The sequence below is a fragment of the Peromyscus californicus genome, unplaced genomic scaffold (assembly GCF_007827085.1).
Source record: "Peromyscus californicus insignis strain IS unplaced genomic scaffold, ASM782708v3 Scaffold_19__1_contigs__length_69161282, whole genome shotgun sequence".
Classification (NCBI taxonomy): domain Eukaryota; kingdom Metazoa; phylum Chordata; class Mammalia; order Rodentia; family Cricetidae; genus Peromyscus; species Peromyscus californicus.
The window spans coordinates 59,060,633-59,077,970 of record NW_026294491.1 but is presented as its reverse complement, the minus strand read 5'-3'; the positions used below and the strand labels follow the sequence as shown (position 1 = coordinate 59,077,970).

At 46.1% G+C, this 17,338-nt stretch overlaps 1 protein-coding gene across 2 annotated transcripts in view; it reads right to left on the bottom strand.

The window, feature by feature from the left end:
• Clic5 (chloride intracellular channel 5) overlaps window positions 1–17,338 on the bottom strand; it is a 151,536-nt gene that overhangs the window by 92,782 nt on the left and 41,416 nt on the right. Inside the window, exon 1 of one of the 2 annotated variants that reach the window (XM_052745403.1) lies at window positions 2,094–2,513. The exons of the other annotated variant lie outside the window; for it this stretch is intronic. Coding sequence (XP_052601363.1) covers window positions 2,094–2,156 — 63 coding nt within the window. The 5' untranslated portion in view covers window positions 2,157–2,513. Of the gene's footprint in view, window positions 1–2,093; window positions 2,514–17,338 lie in introns of those variants that run through there. 2 annotated transcript variants of the gene reach the window in all.

The following is a 17,338-nucleotide window of genomic DNA, read 5'->3' as shown; positions in this document are numbered from 1 at the left end:
TTCTGCAAATCGGGTACCTGCTCCCCCAAAATGACACCACTGGAGGCATGCCCACTCTAGACTCAGCCTGTTTGTTTTTGTTCTCTGAAACAGGGTTTCTCTGTGCAGCCCTGGCTGTCTTGGAACTCACTCTGGAGACCAGGTTGGCTTTGAACTGAGAGATCCGCCTGCCTCTTCCTCCCGAGTGCTGGGATTAAAGGTGTGCATCACCACCGCCCGGCTGATCCAGCTTTTGTGTATACTCTGTAACCGTAACAGTAACCAGAAGCTCACAAATGAGGAAGGGGATCAAAACAGCTCTGCCATCAATCTGGTCTTAGAGCCACCAAGGGCTGCTTGGCTCTCACTAATTGCTTCTCTTTAGAGAAAGAGCAGATGACAGCACAGATATTCTCGAATTCTCTGGTGGCTACTTGAGCTGTGGAGTAAGCTTTTTTATATAAATAGACAAAATCTCTGAATGCTGCCAACATGAAATTCCAAAGACACAGGTAGAATTGGTCTCCACGCCTGGTACCAGGGCAAAGGGCTCCTTTGGCTCAAAAGAACCAATTTGTGTTTGAAATTTCTCTCAGGCAACCCGACACCTTGAAGTCCCTACTCCCAGGGAATCTGAGCAAGTCCAAGAATGGCTCTCTTAAGGAAAGCGGCAAGGCTTTGTGAAAGCTGGGTCCATTCACCCTCCCAGCTGTCGGCCTGGGCGCCTGGGCTCAGGGCACCCAACGTGGCTCCTCCTGGTCCCATTCTGTCCAGCTGGGAGGCCATAGGGTCTTGTTTGTTACCTAGGTTGGCTAGCACACCTAAAACTCCTAAAGGGAATCTAGATCACTTTGTAGACAGAAAAAAAAAAGTTGTAACAGATTTTATAGATATTAGATATTCCATATGTATATTGAATAGTGTTTTGTGTGTGTGTGTGTGTGTGTGTGTGTGTGTGTGTGTGTGTGTGTGTGTGTGTGTGTGTTTCAAAGGTGTCAACGAAGTAAAGATGTGTTCAGGTTTACACAAACCTAAAACTTTCTGCTGAAGTCTCTTCAACTGTCTTGGAACCGAGTGGTTTCAGCAAATTGACAACTTTAGGCTTCCAGGTTATATGCATGCCCTTTAAACACCAAGTGTGTTCTCAGCACTTTATTCTAGGAAAATTGCACTAGATTTTATTCCCCTCTGTGAAGTCTAGGTAATCAGGCAGCGGAGCTCTCTCCCTCCCCCAAGTCCTGGCGACTCAGCACGCCCAGAAGCTGCTTTCCTCCCGCCTCAGGTTTCCAGGTTTCTGCTTCTGCAGTGTCCGCAAGGAGGGCTGATCAAATGTTTCTGCCTATGCTGCCGCGCAAGCCCGGCCTCGTCCTTCTCCAGCAGCTTGCAAAAGAAATACAGCCTCTGTCTTGCTCCTGCTACTGCTCATGGAGCGCCCAAGAAGCAGAGGGCTTAATTTGGTTCTGCAAGACACACTGCTGCTTTGCAGCCTTGAGTCGGGTTGACTGACAGGTCCCCTGGTTACCTGAGACTTCCCTGCAGGGTCATAATGACAGTGACAATAACAGCAGGGAACCGGGTTTCGTTTTCTCCCCCCCCCCCCAAAGCCACAAAACAAGAAAACAGCTTTGTGACCTTAACTTTTATTTTAGTCCCTCTGAATAAAAGAGGAGGGATGCTAGGAAATGCTGTTTTTGTTTTGCCAAAGATCATTTTTTTCTCAATGTTCTTCCTTCTCTCCCTCTCCCATCCCTCCTCCTTCCTCTAACTGTAGAAGAAAAGTTTACTGGTCCAGCCAGGTTCTCCTGTCCCTATATCTGGGGACATCCTCCAAGATCAGCCAACATCACCGCGTCCCTCGGAGCTCGGAATCCACGGGGGTGACCTGTCCTACCGTGTTTGACAGACTGCAAGTCAGCTCTCCAAGAAGACAGCCACCTGCCCGGTTGAAGCTCACTTCCATCTTCCCGGGAACCCCTTGCTGAAAAGCCCTCTGCAAAGGCAGGACGCTGGGCTGCGCTCCCTAGGGAGGGTCCCGAGTCCCAGAGGGATCTGCACCCTGACACTTGAGATCACAACAGGGCCAGCACGGAGAGAGGCCCGCGATGTCGACCTACCTTCACGAAGAGCTCGATCTCGGGGTCCCTATCGTCCCCATTAGCTGTCGCTGAGTCCGTCATGCCGTCGGCGCCCCGGGCCGCGGTCCCAGGCCGGAGAGGCGCCACCTCTGCAGCGCTTCGGGCTCCTGTTCACAGTGGAAGCCTCTTTTCTGCGCAGTGTTCAATTTTTGTTTTTAAAGATCACCTATTTCCTATCAGTTTCTCCAAGCAAGGACAGTGATGCCTGAGAGATCAGCGTCCCAGGTGTCACACGGAAAGAGCCGACTCCGGGAGCCAGCAGGGGGCTAAAGGGAAAAGCGAGCTACGGGATTGACAACAGGTCCCGGGAGCAACAAGTGCCTGGCTGCTGGGAGGTGTCACAGGATCCGCGACTGTCAGCGATCCCGCGCCGCCAACGCCGCCAGTGCGCCCAAAATAGACCGCGGCCGCGGGGCGGGGTCAGTCCGGGCGGGGACTTGGGGGGTGGAGGACGACACCGTGGGAGCTGGGCATCACCCTCAAGACCCCTCAGTGCCCGAGACTCAGACAGAACTGGCTAAGGCAGTCCCCTAAGGCCAAGAGGACGTCCTGCCAGGGGTAATGAGGAGCAGAGAGAGAGTGGGGGACAAGAGGAAGAGGTAGAGAGTCTGCGGCTCTCGAGATTTTTAAATTTTTATGTTTTTTCAATAAAGCAGTTCAGCTAGCCCAAGTTACTCTGCTACCAAAATTGTGCACTTGAAAGGCGGGCAGAGTGTCCTGGAGAAAAGGAAAGGAAGGAAGATCCTGAACTCGCAGCACTTGCGGTCTTTGCACTGAGCAAACAGAGAAGGGGTGGGGCGGGAGCCTGTGAGAGGCAGAGGGGTGAGCCAACAGGGTCTGCGGGGGGGGGGGGGGGGGGGGGGGACTGGAGCCGGGAATCTGCAGCTTTCAACTTTATAGCCCCCCCTTTCCCCTTGCATCGTTTATTCTCCTCTGCTTTCTATTCTTTTCTCTCCCTCCTCTCCTTTCCCTCTCTTCCCCTCTTCCCCCTACACACACACACACACACACACACACACACACACACACACACACACACACACACACACACATCATGCAGCAGCCCAGGCTGGCCTTGGCCTTGAATTCCTCATCTCCTCCTGCCTCTAACCTCCCAATTGCTGCTTACAGGTGCATGCCACCCCCCACCCCCACCACTGCTACTCTTTGTGTTTGTTTGTTTGTTTGTTTGGGTTTTTTGTGAGCTATGATACAGAGAGGGAAAATGTTCACACCCTAGGTATACAGCTCAATGTATTTTCACCATCGGTTACCAACACCAGATGAAGGAATAAAATGTTAACAACACCACCAGAAGTTCTTGCTCTTTTTCCCCCTGCTTCTCCCCGGCCAGGGTAACCATTATGCAGACTTGAAATAGTCTAAGGTGAGAGTTAGGGTCAATAGGTTGACATTAGTGACCCTGGTTTCTTTCCACCATAAGGACAATGGACACGTTTTCCTTGGATGTATAGTTGGGAGGGGAGTTGCTGAATCACAGATATGCAGGCATTCTTGGTAAACACTGTCTTTCCCTACCTTTCGTTTCTTTTTAGAGGTAGTTGGGGGGCTGGGGAGATGCTCAGTGTGCAAAGCTCTTGCCAGGCAAGCTGGAGGCCTTGAGTCGGGTGCCGCAGCAGCTGTGTAACTGTTGGGCAGGCTTGGTGGCCTGTCTCTGTTCTCAGTGCCCTGGGGGTGGAGACTAAACTAGCCGACTGAGCAGACTCTCTGGGTTCAGGTGAAAGACCTTGCCTCGGTATAAGATAGAGAGCCATCAAGGAGGACACTGAGTGTCCTCATCTTTACAGACGGTGTTGTTAGCCTGATTTATAAGTGGAGAAACTGAGGTATGGAGGACTTAAGAAACTTGACTCCAGTTATCAGTCTAGGAGCTGGGTGAGTCAGAATTTGAATACAGGTAAACCCCTCTCAACTACTCAACTAGCTGCTTTTCTCACACAGCGCCCACTAAGCTGAGGGAGATGAAGATCGGGTCCCAGTCGATGGAAATCATGACCCATTTCAGTGAAGTCATAAGGGAAAGTAACCTCAAGGTTGTCACACGAACTAGGCAGATGGAGGGTTTGGGTCTAAGTTTGGAACTGAACTGCCTCCCAGCAGCGCATGTCCTAAACATCTGACCCAGCCATGGCACTGTTGGAACCTCTAAGAGGTGGGATCTAGTAAGAGAAGGCAGTTGGGTCACTGCGGCCATGTCCCCAAAGGGAGTTGTCTTTGATGTGAGGAGACACCAGGACCAAGCAGTGTCTTTAGAAAGCACTTCATTAGGGCCTTGCTTACAGTTTTGGAGGGTGAGTTCATGACATCATGGCAGGGAGCATGGCAGCAGGCAGGCAGGCAGGCATGGTGCTGGAGTGGTAACTAAGAGCTCACATGTCACCCAAGAGTTGCAGGCAGAGAGAAATCAAGACTGGGCCTGGCATGGGCTTCAGCAACCTCAAAGCCTATCCCCAAGAACAGGCCACACCTCCTACAACAAGGCCACACCTCCTAATCCTTCCCAAAACAGTTCTACCAATTCACATGTAAACATGTGAGCCTATGCGACCCATTCTCATTCAAACTACCACAGGAGTTAAGGAACCATGCCAGTCCCTTCCTTTTCGCTATTTAAGAGGCAAAAACCTCTCTCTATACAAGTTCCTGCCATTTCGTACAGCATTACCACAGGCCCTAAGCAATGAGGCCAATTGATTGTGGATGATAGAATCTCTAAAACTGAACCTAAATAAACCTTTCTTCTTTTTAAGTAGATTATCTCAGGTGTTTTGTTATGGTAGAAAATGCAGACTAGCACAGAGGGGCTCCATGAGACAGATTGCCAAGAGACTTCTTAACACGGTTGGGATAGGAAGAAGGTGTAGTTGAAGTTTTCCTATGTCCCGCCTGGTCCACGGTCAGGACAAATCTCTCTCACTGGCCAGTCCCGCAGCCAAGTAAGCACACAGAGACTTATATTACTTACAAACTGTATGGCCATGGCAGGCTTCTTGCTATCTGTTCTTATATCTTAAATTAACTCATTTCTATTAATCTATAAGTTGCCACGTGGCTTGTGGCTTACCGGAATCTTAACATCTGCTTCTTGTGGCGGTGGCTGGCAGCGTCTCCTGACCCAGCCTTCCACCTCCCAGAATTCTCCTCTCTCTTTGTCCCACCTATACTTCCTACCTGGCCAGTGGCCAATCAGCACTTTATTTATTAACCAATCAGAGCAACACATTCAACATGCAGACCGATATCCACAGCAAGAAGGAAAGGCTACACACAGCCCAAGCTGATTTTGCTAAAACTCCCTGGTCATATATCTCATAGGTAGGTGGAGAAGAGGACAACTTGTTGTGGCCACCATTCATGGACTCCAAGCTCAGGCATCCCCTTCTCACTGAAGAAAGCACCACATGGCCAACACGCAACCCTTTGGGCACTTAATCAGGGTGAGGTTCAATTTCTCAACTCCTTCTTGCTTTCAACCTTACATCACCCAAGCCTTTGGACAAGCAGTCACCTTCACAGCTGAAACTCTGCACCTATGATGACATACTCTGGGGAAGGGCCAAGGTCACAATGGTGTCTGGGGTCTTCACTGTGTGTGGCTGACTCATACCTTCTTGCACTGGAGTGTGGGGGATGTTTTTAGTATCACTATAGCAAAGTGCAAACAAAATTATAGAGATAAAAGCCTTGGGAGATCTTTTTAATGAAAAGTCCTTTATAGGAACTTTAGATCATGCTCTTACCTAGGATCCAAGCAATGAATGGGATGATCTTTCTAAATCTCAAACCCGGTACAGCTAACCTGCTCTTTATTGGACATGTTGGAAAACAGAACATTTCTGCTTATTAAAATTTCTAGAAATCATTACCTTTGGACAGCCCTCCAAATAATTCATAGTTTGAATACAATAAACCTTCATATTTATCTGCTCTTTATGTGTATGTGTTGGTGTGTGCCACTTGAGAGTAGGTGTACGTGGAAGCTAGAAAAGACAGTCAGATTCTTTGGAGCTGGAGTTAAGTGAGATTGTAAGCTGCCTGACGTTGGTACTGGGAACCAAACCCAGGCCCTCCAGAAGAGCAGGAAGTGCTCTTAACTGCTGAATGGTTTCTCCAGCCCCTGCTTTTGCATATAGTTTTAATATTAACTCCATAGTATGGTTGCTATAAAGGCTTTATTTTTATACTCAACTGTTGTGGAATATTACTTTAATTATGTAAAGGTGTGTTGCATTTGTTTAATTATGTAAAGATGTGTTGCTGTTTTACCTTGCCTGCCTAAGGCATCTGATTAGTCTAATAAAAAGCTGAATGACCAATAGCTAGGCAGTAGAGGGATAGGTGGGGCTGGTGGGAAGAGAGAATAAGTAGGAGGAGGAATCTAGATCTCAAGAGAAGAGAATGAGGGAGAGAGGGAGATGCCTGGTTCCAGACAGACAGACAAACAGACATGGAGTAAGACATACAGAATGAAAGAAAGGTAAAATGCCTTGAGGCAAAACGCAGATGAAGAGAAACAAGTTAAGTTATAAAAGCTAGTGGGATAAGCATAAGCTAAGGCTGAGCATTCATAACTAATATTACGTCTCTGTGTCATGATTTGGAGCTGGTTGGTGGCCCAAGAGAAATCCTGCTAGACCCAACACTGCCACAGAATAATTGCTTAGAGTCAAGTGTAGCTTTGCCCAACAGAAAACACATTACTTCTCATGTTAGCCCACATCATTACCAACTCAGCACAAATTTTAGATTAGTCGTTATCAGGAAAGAACTGCAAAAATGCTTTTAGGGTTCACTTTGCCAGCACACATGCTAAAATTGGAACCAGAGAGACAAGATTACCATGGCCCAGGAAATGCTGGTATGTGCGTCTGTATAATACCTGTGTTCTTGTATGACTACTGAAGGGAAAAAAATACAACATATCTGATAGGGAGGTTGATATATTTAAATTCATTAATATGATAAACACAACATAAAGAACAGAAGTTAAAAGGATTCGTGTAATTGTACAGTTCATATAATTCAATCGAAATGCTAAAGTGTTTGCCGTAAATATAAGAAAAGTTAGGTAGTCCTACTGTAACTCCCAAATAAAGACCTGTATTTTATACAAAGAGTTACAGTAGAAAAGCAGACAGGGGCTGGAGAGATGGCTCAGCAGTTAAGAGTGTATACTGTTCCTCCAGAGGACTGGCGTTCGACTCTCCCCACCCACATCCTGTGGCTCACAACCTACTTCAGCTCCAGCTCCAGGGGCTCTGATGCCTCTGGCCTTTGGAGCACCTGCACACATGTGCACAACACCCACCAACAGATGTACACACAATTTAAAAGAAACCTTCTAGAAATTCAGAGAGAGAAGCCAGAGAAATCGCTTGGAGGTTTAGAGCACTTATTGCTCTAGCAGGGGACCTGAGCTTGATTCCCAGAACATACATGGTAATTCACAACTATCCATAACTCCCAGGCATATGTGGGGTGTGCATTCATACACATAACATAAATCAGATAGGAACTATAGAAACTAGTAGTAATTTACATGCCTGCCTCCAGAAGTACTTGAAGTAAATGTAGATGATCTAATCACGATAATTAAAGGATAAAATTTTTCAGATTAAAGAAAATGACAATGATACATGAAGTCCCAATTATATAAGGTTACAGAACCCACTGCAAGCAGAGTGATATCAATAAGTTAGAAGTACAAAGATGGAAAATCCACCCATACCATGCAAACGCTGAGGCTCTGTTACTGTCAACCGAGATCTACTGCGAAGCAAAGAACTTGTTAGAGATAATGGAGGTAGTACTGCACAGTGGGAGTTATCTCACAAAGAAGATACAAAACCAGTCCGGGCACAGTGGTCCATATGTGCAACAATAGCATTCAGGGAGGCTGAGGCAGGAAGGTCAGGAATCCAAGGCTGACTCTGACTACTCAGTGAGTTCAAGGCCAGTCTGGAATAAACGTGTGTGTGTGTGTGTGTGTGTGTGTGTGTGTGTGTGTGTGTGTGTGTGTCTGTGTCTGTGTGCGTGTCTGTGTGTAAGAGACAGAGAGAACGTGTGTGTGTGTGTGTGTGTGTGTGTGTGTGTGTGTGTGTGTGTGTGTGTGTAAGAGACAGAGAGAACCTTAAACATATATATATGGCTGATATCAACAGAGCCACAATTAAGATGAAGTAAAAGCTGATGGATCAGAACAGAGACAGTGACAGGGACACACTTGCAGTCAGAAATTTCAAGTCTCCCTCTTATTAAGTGACAGTTCGGGAAGAAAAACAGCAGCCATCTCTTCAGTGAGGGCACGTAGAGACCTAACAACACTGTCTGCCAACTTCACGTGGTTAACATGTGTGGGCTATCCTGGGCAACAGTCACCAGAATATATGTTATTCTCAAGTTTGCAAGAAGACATCACCAAAAGGCCATATTGTAGTCACAGAAAAAAAATCAAATTTAAAATGAAAGCATGTCTTATGACCATAATAGAGTCAATTAGATTGATGTCAGAAAGGCATGCCCACCCCCCACCCCCAAATCAAATATTTGGAAATGAAGCAACATAATGAAAGAAATTCATTGACCAACAGAGAAGCCTTGAGGATAACTGGAAAATAACTTGAGCTGGGTTGAAGTGAACATACATAACCTGGAAAATTGTAGGATGCAGCTGTCCTGCTCACTGGAGGGAAAGTGATATGATAGGAGAGAATAAAGGAATCCAATCAGTAATCCAAGAGTCCACCTCAAACACCAGAGAAGGAGGAGCTACCTGTACCCAAAGTAGCTAAACGAGTAAAAGATCATCGCAAGATCAGAACTGATTGAAAAGTCAGAGAAATAAATAGTAGACGTGATTAAAAAAAGATTTTTTTTCTTTTCTTTTTATCTTTTTTTTTTTTCTCCGAGACAGGGTTTCTCTGTGTAGCTTTGCGCCTGTCCTGGAACTCGCTTTGGAGACCAGGCTGGCCTCGAACTCACAGAGATCCGCCTGCCTCTGCCTCCCAAGTGCTGGGATTAAAGGCGTGCGCCACCACCGCCCAGCTAAAAAAAGATTTTGTAAAAAAAGAAAAATCCACGAAGCTGATTACTCACACCCAACTAGATTTTACCAAGAAAAAGAGAGAAGGTATGTTACTAAAATCAGATAGGAAAGATGGGATCATCAACCACCACTCCATAGATGTGAGAATACAGAAATGCTGGAAGAATACAGAACCTGCTTATGAATTCTGTATACCACTTTCACCACTTCCGCAAGTTGTATGAAGTCTTGAAAGACAAAAACTGATACACTCACTCAAGATAAAGTGGTGTACCTGACAGGCCCTCTGTCTGTTAAATGTATTTGATTCATCCTTGGGAACCCTTCAACAAGCCGACAGCAAAAGACCTGGGAGCCTCGGGTGTTCCACTAACAAATTCTACCAAACATTTAAGATAGAGTAACACCAGTTCTATACATCTCATTCAGAGATGGAAGAGGGTGAATCGGAAGACTCGTCAGAATGTGTCAGGAATCCTCACAACTCTAAGACAAGTGAACAACCCATGTTTTAAAAAATAATAGGCAAAACATATAGACAGACACTTTACCAAAGGTCTAAACATGAAAATACACATAGTGTTATTTCATGAAGCTATACAGGTTAAGAGAGATGCAGCAAAGTGTCTATTAGAAAGGCTGATGTCTGCACTTCTGAAAACCCTGCAAGCTAGCACGAGGGTAGCTACAGCTTCTCCAGCCTTTCTGCAGAGCAGTTTAGAAACTTCATATGACGTCAAGCCCATGCTTTCTGTGTCTTACCACTTCCTGGGCATGATTCTCGAGAAATGAAAACCCCTGTTGACCTAAAACATCAAACATGAATGTTTACACGGTATTGTTTATAATGATCCCAAACTGGAAACAATGGCTAAATGAATCAACCAATTGTGATACACACAAACAATGGCATACCAGTTAGCAGTTTAAAAAAAAAGCGCTCCTGAGAGGTGTACACATGCATAAATTTGAACTGGACAATGCTAAGTGAAAGGCTGGCCTCGGAAAGTTCCCCATTGTATAGCTTCATTTGCAGGACATTCTAGAGAAGAAAACCATGTGGGGTTGGAGAGACCAGTGGCAGGCAGCAGTTGGTTGGGGGAAGGTTTGATTGCAAAGAGGTGTCGGGAAAGAGTTTTCTATGGTGCTAAAACCAATATCCTGTCTGTCCTGGTGGTCACAAACATCTCTGTATGTGTCAAAATATACAGAACTGCATGCCCCCAAAATGAATCTTGTCTTGTAAAATTGAAAATTATCAAAGTTGTAAAATAATTTCAAAAACTATCAAGCCAGGGCTAGGAATACAGTTTGGTCAGTAACATGTCTGTCATGTAAGCACAACAACCTGAGCTTGATGTCTGCAACACGCGTAACATTTCAAAACACCAGGCATGGTGGCATGTGCTTGGATTTCCTGTACTCAAAGGTGGAAACAGGGGAATCTCTGGAACTTGTAGGCTGCCCAGCTCTGTGTAAGTGGCAATAAACAGAAATTACCCAAGGTGGAAGACTCCTGAGGAATAGAACCCAAGTTGACCTGTGAGCCTACACATACATTCACATGATCTACACACACACACAAAAAAAACCCACAAAATATATATGAAGCCACCATTTTGTTTTCATATCCTCCATTCCATGCACCCTTTGCCCCAAATTTCATCACATCATTAACTTCAGAATTGCAAAACAAACCCTGGAAACAGAAAGCAAAAGGAGACACACAGTAAGGAAAGTAGCTCGTAGCTGTGAGCTCTTAAAAAGATAAAAATGTTAAAAGGAATAGACATGCTCCCAACATATGCTGGCCGAGTAAAGATCCCCCTTCCATAAAAGGAAAAATGGCTGTAGTAGAGAGGAGAGATGCCCCAGGCAAAACCAAAAACCAAGGTAAATGTTAAATCCAGGAGCTCCATGTCTGGTCTCTGGGGCACACGGTGCCATGATGTGCACTCCTATGAACTACATGCAGCCAGGAGACCCATGCCACAGCCTGAATGTGGGTCTGCTTGAGATGTCCTCCATCAGACTAATACATCGGGTTCCTCATTGAGCTCATCCTTCCCCAGAGCCTCAGGGAACACACAGAGTACTCAAGTTCTTTGCATCAATGTAACAGAAACGGCCTCTTGTCTAGCCCTCTGGAGTTCCCCTTCCGCTCTCAAATCTCAAACCATCTTAGCAGTCCAGCATTCCAATCAGCATTCTAGTTTTCTGAGTGCCTGCCAGAATCAGTCACCAAGCTTCGCTTACAGCATCCTCTACTTTTCCAAGCCTGTATCCCTATCCTTTTCCATATTCCTTCTACAGACCAGTTAGTTCCAAAGGCTTCAGAATCAATAGTCAGGCATCTTCAACAAGAGGACCCCACAGGCCCAATCAACAGCAGGACCTCACAGGCAGCATCAACAGCAGGACCCCACAGGCCCCATCAACAGCAGGACCCCGCCTCTCTAGCGATCCCTCTTATCACTCTGACCAAACATCTGAGAAGAAGGACTCAAGGGAGGAACAATTTATTGATTCATTTGTTACTTATTTTGGTTTGGGGAGAGAGAGTCTCAGGTACCCCAGCTGACCTCAAACTTACTGTTCAGCTAAGGGTGGACTCGAACTCCTGGCCCTCCTGCTTTGGCCCTCTGGATGCTGAGATCACAAGTACGTGTTTGGGACCACAGGCTTTATTTGGGATTTTAGTCCCTGAGATTTCAGTCAGTCCTTCATGGTGTGTTTATGATCAATATGCCAACATTAAAGGAATCAACTGATCAATAAATAACTGAAACCTCTTTTATCCACAGCTTCTCCCTCTATTTGGGTCCTGCCCTTCCACAGGCGAAATGAACATCACGGTATGGCATTTTTATAAATTCTAATTTGAACTAAAACATGAAAAAGGTTACGTAATAAAAATGGTAGTTAACATTTGCTGGATTCTGCCGTGTGCTGGGAGTTCTGAATCCCTTACTAGCTTGCATCATCTCTGTAATAGGCCAGTGACTGGATGTTATTAGTCCCATTTCACAAATGAGGAAGCCAAGCCTTGGAGAGGCTGGAGAATTTGTTTGAAAATAGCTATACACAGCAGAGCTGATCCTCCTTCCAACTCTCTCCATCATTAAAGCCCAGAACATCAGCAACGCTTGCCCGGATGCACAGAAGAGGAAACAGACTGGGATGCAGCCGGAGATTAGACGAGGCTTATAGGCGTGATGGGGTCAGTGCGTGGCTGGCCTTGCTTAAGGAGTAGATAGGTTCAAGGAGTCTGGAATTCTGCTTAAGAGATTCACAGAGAAGAACTGGAACAAACCAACCAACATACAAAACAAGGAACTTAGGGGCTCCATGATGGCACACACGGATTCAGAAATACCCAACCTTAGGAACGGAAGCCATAGAAGCCAAAAGCAAGCAAAAAGCAAACTGAGATCAAGTTCTGCGGTATCAACATTGGGGGCAGAATTTACTGAGCTGGTGATTCTTTTCACTTAATAGTCAAGTTCTTCCTTTAGCCCCGGAAATACCTTAATACAGGGATCCAAGACAAATACACGTAACATTAAAATCAAAACCCAACAACATAACTGTTGTCTCCTGTTATTCTGTCCTGCACATCTGAGTCTCTTTTGGCCAATAAGCCCAGCATGTGAATGAGCAGTCTTTAATAACTCAGAGGGCCTGGGTTCAATCCCAACACCTCAACAACAGGAAAGATGAAAAGCAAGACAAAGAGCAGCTCAAAGAGGGTGTGGCCCCAAAGAGTGGGGAATGGGAAGGAATAAGACAGAGAGGACTGTGGGATGACGTCAGTACCCTTCCATCGCGGTGGTAGGCTCTTTCCTAGGAAGGAGGCAAATGCCCCTGGCCACACAGGTTAAGTTTCAGAGGAGCAGTAACCGACGGTCTCTAGCTTCTCCGGTTTCCACACCATCTCCATCACTGCCCGTGAGGTTTCAGAGGACCTTCAAACGTGAGCAGGTGGCTCATGTGGCCAGTTCTGGGACTTCCGTCAGGAACTGGTTTGAGATCACTTTTCCTTCTGCTGGCCTAATAGAGAGTGAAACAGGACTAGAAAGCTGTGACTCCATCTTGTCCCCACAAGGCCAGGCTGACCGAGGGCAACACCAACAGAAAACAATGGCTGAGATGTGGGGGCACAAGAGATGTGGAGAACCCAAGTGCTCCTGTGCCTTTGAGTGACTGCATCTCGAGGTGCCTGAGACTTGAAATCTCTAGACTTTTCTTTCCTAATCAATCAACAAGCTTCTTTTTTGGCTCAGACACCTCACACTTCCTGATACTCACAGTTGGAGGTTTACGTCAGAGTTAGTTAGAACTTACAGAGAATAGAGAGGACTTTGGTTTGAAATGGTCTCTGTGGTAAAAAGGAACCCCGAGGTCCTGTTACCAGGTGGCCATAAGTCAACAGAGTCAACAGCACAGTGATACACTGAAAAAATGGGCCACATCCTGGTAATGGAAACTAATGTTCTTCAAGTTCCAGATTCTCATAAAAATGCCAAGCTGTCTTTGGAGATTCTTCAAATAAAAAATGAAAGTGAAAATGTGTTCAGAAACTGCCAGAATTCCAGAGAATGTGTATGGAGCTATGGTGATTACAGGTAGTTGAAGAATAGAATAATCAAACCATAAAATAATATTTTATGACTTGATTTATTTTTCAGCAGACAGAGTATAATGTAGTATAATGAAAATGATACTAAACTGGGACTGATAAACACCAAAGACTTTTGAGACCTGGAATGTGGCCACCCTGCCTCTCTGAGCTTCGTTTCCTTATCTACAAAATGGGGGTAGGAGACCAGAGTTAGTCAATTCCCAACTGTCAGTCCTGCCAAGGACTTCCAGGAACACCTTTATATTCGTGTCTACTTCCTTTCCTCCCCCTCCCCCAATTATCTCTTTAGTTAGGCATTTCTTTCCATTTAGGATTCCTTAGAAAGAGAAGAAACGTTGGCATGCTGTGTTCCCTCGTGGTGGTGAGGCAGATACAGAAAATGCAATGTTATGTGGAGGACGTAAGCAGAGAAGGGCACCTTCTCTGGCCAATCTGTCATTGGGGACATAGCTTTGATTCTGTTTTGTCACATACTTTACACACCTGTGCAATTTTGAAATGAATTTCCAGGAAGATTACTCATGCCTCCTGGACTTCGGAACATTTTACCTTGAATTACCTCCATTTCCTTTTTCCAGAAAGAAGGCAGAAAATGTCTCAGCTATCTCAGTTGGGCTTGAAATTCAAAGTTTCCTGGATGGGTGCTCTGTGTCATGACCGGTGCTCAATGCTGGAGCTCAATGTATGTAGGATATTGAAAGCCTGCCAGCAATGAGCTCACAGGGCCCCAAACACACACCAGCGTGCTCCCAGCCTGCACTCCGAGCTGGCTGAGTAGATGTGATACATTTTTAGGAGATCACAGAAATGGAGGCCAGGGTCCTGAGAAAGGAGGCTCCTTCGTCATCTGTGTCCATTACTGGAAGATGAGGTAGTCATGGGTGGTGGAACAGCCATGTCACAGACGGGTCCCCTTGCATTGAGATGTGGATTGTGAAATTATCTTACTCACATTCACTCATTGCCGGCCTATTAACCACCACGTACAATCGGCAACACGGGGACCCATTGAGAAATGAAGCAGTTGTGACTGGCCAGTGCACAGTGAGTCTCGACAATCTCCATTGTGGGGGGCAGGACAAACATCTGAGTACAAAGAGTGCTAAAACCTAGTGAGGGAGTCTAGGGGGCGGATCACCATGAGGGAGAGGAGGGCAGCTACTGTGCAGTGAGGTCCGTGGGGCAGGCCTCAAAGATGAGGAGAAGCCAGTCATTTGAAGACTGCAGGGAAAAGAGGTGGGAATGGCATGTGTGAGGGAGCTTGGGTAGGAGGAAGCATTCCATGGTGGAGCAACTAGAGGAAGAGCTTTCACTCCTTCATTCTCTCCCTACGGGCTTTACATGGTGGGGTCATGTTTGCACCCTTTCCTGGGTAACTACATCCTATGCAGCCTTTGTGATTTCAATACATCCTTAGATAGAAATCTGTCCAGTAATTTTCATTCAGTGGGAAAATTCCAGCATAAACCAAAAGTGATGATTATGCTGACTATATGCCCACTTTTCATCTAATCATTTAGAGGAAAGACTTTCTGTACTGCCATATAACTATTTCTAGTGTGTTTTCAGTCAAATATACCTTGCAAAAAACTGGCTTGCAGTAGTTAGGGAGATAGCTCAGTGAATAAAAGCACTTGGCATACAACACAGATGGCCGGAGTTAGGATCTGCAGAACCCCTGTAAACTATCGGAAGTGGCGGTTTGGATCTGTATTCCAGGGCTCCTGCAGTGAGGTGGGAGGCAGGGGAATAACCAGGAAGCTTCCAGGCCAGCTGCCTGGAGTATGTGACAAAGAGGCAGACAAAGGAGAGATTTCCTCAAGGTCAAGAAAGCAAAGATGGACTCCCAGAAGTCCTCTGACCAACGCAGGTGTGTCTACATGGGTACCTGCACCCACACCCTGTCGCCGACCCAGAGAGAAAGAGATTGTTTTAAAAATTTAAGCTTGCAATTTAGCCCTGATGAGGAAATTCTTCTGTGACACCTTTGCAGTGTGTTTTTAATCTACAGATCCCTCCCACTGGGTTCTGTTCAACAGCTGCATGGACACCTCTGGCTGGCTCAGTCTCACCCCTGTCAAAGGCTGACTTTGAATCTAAGCGATTTCGTGTTATTTTAACATTGCATTGAAGTCAGTTTGAACTGAAGTCCTTTCCTCCACCCTTCCTCTCTTACTGCCTCATTATCCAAACACTGTAACTCTTTTCCTTTCCCAAAAGCACAGAGTCAGGCAATTACAGCAGTGGACACAAGACTTTGTGCCCTCGGTAGAAAGTTCTCGGCACCAAGGACCGCAGGGTCAGATGATGCTGTAGGTCCTGCCTCACTCCCAGGCATCTGCTCCATGGGAGGAGACGTGGAATTGAAGGTCAGAGGGATGGAGAAAGGCCACACCAAAGTGGTCTGGATGACATCACCAGTCAACACTGGCTCCTTCCTTGCTGTGTGTCTGTCCATGTGAGTTCCAACCTACATGCCCTCCACTTCCTCCCAGGAGGCTGAAGGTGGCCATTCACACTGGAGTGAACAAAAACTAAGACAGTTTTGTCAATCAACAAACAGAGTTGCAGAGACAGCTCAATGGTTAAGAGCATTTGCTGCTCTTGCAGAGGACCCGAGTTAGGTTCCCAGCACCCACAGAATAGCTCACTTGTAACTCCACAGTCAGTGGATCTAGCACCCTCTCCGCTCTTTGCTGGTACCCATACTCACACAAGTCACAGACATATAGTTAAAATAAATCTTAAAATAAATAACAAGCAAGCAGGCTCTGTACTGACCCATTGCTTGAAGATAGGGGAATGCTAGTAAGGGAATGTGCCTGCTCATCACATGCTTTGCGTAGTTGCTTCTCCTCATCGGTCTCTACTTAAAGATCGTTGTTCCTATGTCTCTCTCCGCTGGCTAGGTATAGGTGCCTCTAACATGGTGTGTAGAGCAGGAAGTGCTGAGCTTTCATACACCCTCTGCATACACCCCTCTCCCAGGTACCCAGCCTCCCTCCGCAAGAACAGTACATTGTGTTTGCAATGAGAGCCTGCATTAACATGGAGCATTCACCGAAATTTCATAGTTCACATCACATATGTTTAGTTTTATCCATATGCATAGGTGGTGATTTGAAAGAAAAGTGTCCACCCTAACCTCAGGTGTTTGGGCACTTGGGTCCCAGTTGGTGGCACTATTGGGAAAGCTATAGAAAGATGTGACCCTCCTGAGGAAGTATGTCATTGGAGATGGCCTCTGAAAACTCGTCGCCGGGTTCCACTTCCTGTTCACTCTCTCTGCTTCATGAATGCTGCTGAAGATGTGATCTCTCAGCTTTCTGGTCCTGCTCCTAGGCCTGCCGTCTGCTGTCATGTCGCCCTGCCATGGTGGACTCTCAGCCATCTGGAACCATAGCCAAGATAAACTCTTTCGTGAGTTGCTTTTGGTAATGGAATTTTATCACAGCACTGTGTGTATCTTCATGAGTGTGCTGGTGCCCATGGAGACCAGAAGAAGGCATTTGATCC